Genomic DNA, 3,611 nt, shown 5'->3' with positions numbered 1-3,611 from the left:
ATAACAATAGTTATATAATATAACTTAAAATATTTATAATGATAATATACAATATATTTATAGATATGTAATATATATATATAACAATAATTATAATTATAATAATAGTAATAAAATATAATATGATGATTGAGTTTGATATTTTGATAGTTGTTAAAGCAATTTCAAATCCTCATGCATTCAACACCCCTATCAAGGGGCGCCATTAGCACTCCCCTAACTTAAACATATATATTTAGATGAAAAAAGATGAGTCTCATAATGATTGGCAGAACGGAGGGGACATGAAAAATGGGTGCAGGTGATTGTTTTTATGAAAATAGTATACCATGTCATCATCTCCAGGGTGGTCTCCTTTTTCACGAGCCTCTCGAAGCATTTTATTTTCTTCTTCTAGCTGAGAACTTCTTTGTTTTGCGAAAGCTAAGTCTGCTTCAACAGTTTTAATCTCCCGAAGAAGAAGCTTCGCTTTAGCTGCTGTTGCAATGGCTACCTGTGGCGCCAAGCAAATAGCAACAACTAGAATCAATTATGAAGGCCCAAGAAAAAAAAACATGTGAAGGTGATAATGCAATGCGTTTTGAGTAAATGATTCCCACATCCCTTTTGAATATGTGTGCATCCTAAATCCATACCCTTCTAGGTTGGAAAACAATATGTGTGCATCCCACAACGGGACCCTACTTTTGAATAGGACATTACCGGCCAGGGGTGATAAAGTTAGGATGTCAATCCAACTTCTTATGTAGAGACAAACTCAACAAAAAATTTCATATAATTGATCATATGCAATCACACATTTGCCACCTTACGTCGCGAGATGCCTTGAGTTGATGCACATGGTTTGTTGGTCTAGCATCCTGCCAATCATTCTGCATACCAAATTCTTCATGATTTGTTTCAGTTTTCTTGTTCTGCTCGCAAACTTCTTTGATATCGTGAGTTCTCTTGTCTGCAATGGTAATCCCTTCCTGATAACAAGTTAAAGAACACATCATTCCTGTCATTTTTCACCAACATTTTCATTAACTATAAGTCGTTTCAGATATTGCAATTATTTTAGGGCGGAGGTAGTAACATTCAGCAAATATGTTCTGCTCGCAAACTTCTTTGATATTGTGAGTTCTCTTGTCTACAATGGTAATCCCTTCCTGATAACAAGTTAAAGAACAAATCATTCCTTGTAATTTTACACCAACATTTTCATTAACTATACGTCATTTCAGATATTGCAATTATTTTAGGACGGAGGTAGTAACATTCAGCAAATATGTCTGCATGTAGAGACTGAGTTTCAAATTATTTGGATTAAAGGGTCATTTACCTAACACTTGCCCGGTAAACGTTTACTGGTCAATTACGTTACTAGATGTATATGGCAATGACCAAAATCGTACCCGGTAAGAGAGATGGCAAGGACCAAGAGTCTTACCTTTTTAGAGCTTACGAGATAAATTATTGCAACCGATACTGTTTTGATATACTAGAATTTTACTGCTAAGTAAATGAGAGTGTTGGTTATCACCCGTAAGGGTTTGGGTAAATGAGGGTGTTGACTATCATCCTAGCTAAAACACCCAAACGCGTCTGGTTCTTTCATCTTTTTCATTGATATAACCAAACTATGCCAACCAAGTTTATCACACATAGAGAGGTAGGGTCCGGGATACTTCTCGTTGATATGTAGTCATATTTAGCAGATCCCTTCGTTAACATTTAACAGGTATCTGCAATCATATAAGCAGAAAGAAAATGGCTACTAGCCTATTGTACCACAGCTGTCACAGGGCCAGAGGGCACTGAGTAGCTAGCCGTTTATACCATTTTCCTCCATTTATAATTTTTACAAGTCACATATACATGCATTTTCATTTTCTTCACATTATATAAATAAGATTCAAGAAACAAATATGTAACCTAGTTTTGTAGACAATATATGAACAGTTAAAGAAGATGATTAAGTTCAAAAATGCATACAAATAAAGTAGCCAAGAGTTCAATGATGTCATGAAGTTTACGGAATTATTAGGTTTCTAAAACCTCATATTTTGTAAATAGCTATAAGTTTCATCCTAATTTTTATAAAATTAATTTATTGAAAGGAAACACAAACCTGCGTGCAAAAAAACTTGAGCTAGAAATGTTGCAAAATTCTGGCTCGTAAGGATTCTTAATTCATAATGCCTTGGTTACAAATAGGGAAGTTACTTAAGTAACTTTGTTTCATAATCATACATGAATGTGGCTAAGGAAAAACGAAAAAAAAAATCCTAAAATGGGGTTCATTTTATTTCTACGCAGAATTGTTTGGGGTAGAAGATAAAAAGTATAGAAAACCTTGGATCTGTCTTGAAATGCCGAATTGGCATAACCAGAGGAGAGAGAAGAACTTCGGTGAGCGATAGAAGCTCGAATCGCCTGAGAGGCGAGAGATGATGACGGAGAGGTGATGACAGAGGAGGAAGAGGAGGCGTCATTGTTCGGAGGATGATAAATCTCTTCCTTAAACGTCGAAGACCTAGAAACTCCTTGTCGTCGACGGTACGCCATGCCTGATCAAGCAAGGATACAAACACAAAATGGAGTAGGCTACGAGAATGAACCAAAATGAGCAGCGCCGGACGCCATTAATGCCACCGCAACGCTACAATTATCCAACAATCGGAGATGTTTTCTTTCCGGAATCAATGTCGTACGTCTTGGTAACAAACTCTCCGAATCTCTAGTTAACCACCCATGTGATCGACGCTTGGATATCATACAAAAACCAACAATATCTTAAAAATAATAGTAAAGTTCAACGTCGGTCCCTAACTTTTGCATTTTTCAAAAGATATGACCCCAAAATTTCATAAACTCGATTTTGATCGCTGGCATTTGTCAATTTCCCAGAGTTTTGATCCCTTCTCCTAAGATCCTTTAATTTTTTTTGTAAAGTTTAATTAAATGTGCGGTATTCTAGTCATTTTATATATTTTCTTAGTTTTCTTTTACAATTTAAAAGCATATTATATATTATGTATCTTATAATATTACAAATACTTTGAAAAGTTTAATTTTAACCATAAATGTGGTGCCTAATTAGTTTGAGTTTGCTTCCAAAGGTCAAAAGTAACTAGAGGTCTTAGGTTTAAATCCAAAGAGAAATAAAAATCCCCTCCTGCCCACGGAGGTTCAAATGCGGTGACTCCGGACTATCTGCGAAACAGGTGGTCGTCCTGGGATTAGTCGGCTTGTATAACGGGTTGGATATCTTGGTTAATCAAAAAAATATATTACATACACATGTTATATATATATATATATATATATATGTGTGTGTGTGTGTGTGTGTGTTTGCATGCTTTTGTGCATGCACGTGTGAATGTGGTAGAGGGTTGTTGTCCCAGCCAGATCTACAAGAGTTTAGAGGCGAATAGTTTGTAAAAGGGGGGGTATGAATACAAACACATAAACTTTCACTTTTAAAAATATATATTGATATAGAAAGATCAATACAGATTTTTACAGATTGTTTGCAAAAATAGAAAAGGTAAAGAAAACCTATCTAAAACAATCTAGAATTACACACAGCTATACTTAGAAAAATATAATAAATTTGCCGAAAAAGA

General features: G+C 35.2%; 1 protein-coding gene across 1 annotated transcript in view; it reads right to left on the bottom strand.

Annotated features, from left to right (window-relative positions):
• Nucleotides 1-2,663, bottom strand: part of LOC112506016 — a 4,212-nt gene extending 1,549 nt beyond the window's left edge. Inside the window, exons 1-4 of the mRNA XM_025110046.1 lie at nt 2,338-2,663; nt 1,053-1,151; nt 813-971; nt 329-493 (exon numbers count right to left, since the gene is read on the bottom strand). Coding sequence (XP_024965814.1) covers nt 329-493; nt 813-971; nt 1,053-1,151; nt 2,338-2,550 — 636 coding nt within the window. The 5' untranslated portion in view covers nt 2,551-2,663. The remainder of the gene's footprint in view (nt 1-328; nt 494-812; nt 972-1,052; nt 1,152-2,337) is intronic.
• Nucleotides 2,664-3,611: the final 948 nt, after the last annotated feature.

This window comes from Cynara cardunculus (assembly GCF_001531365.2).
Source record: "Cynara cardunculus var. scolymus isolate 2C chromosome LG 2, CcrdV1, whole genome shotgun sequence".
Lineage (NCBI taxonomy): Eukaryota > Viridiplantae > Streptophyta > Magnoliopsida > Asterales > Asteraceae > Cynara > Cynara cardunculus.
Note: the sequence above shows the minus strand (reverse complement) of the source record. Positions and strands in the feature narration are given on the sequence as shown.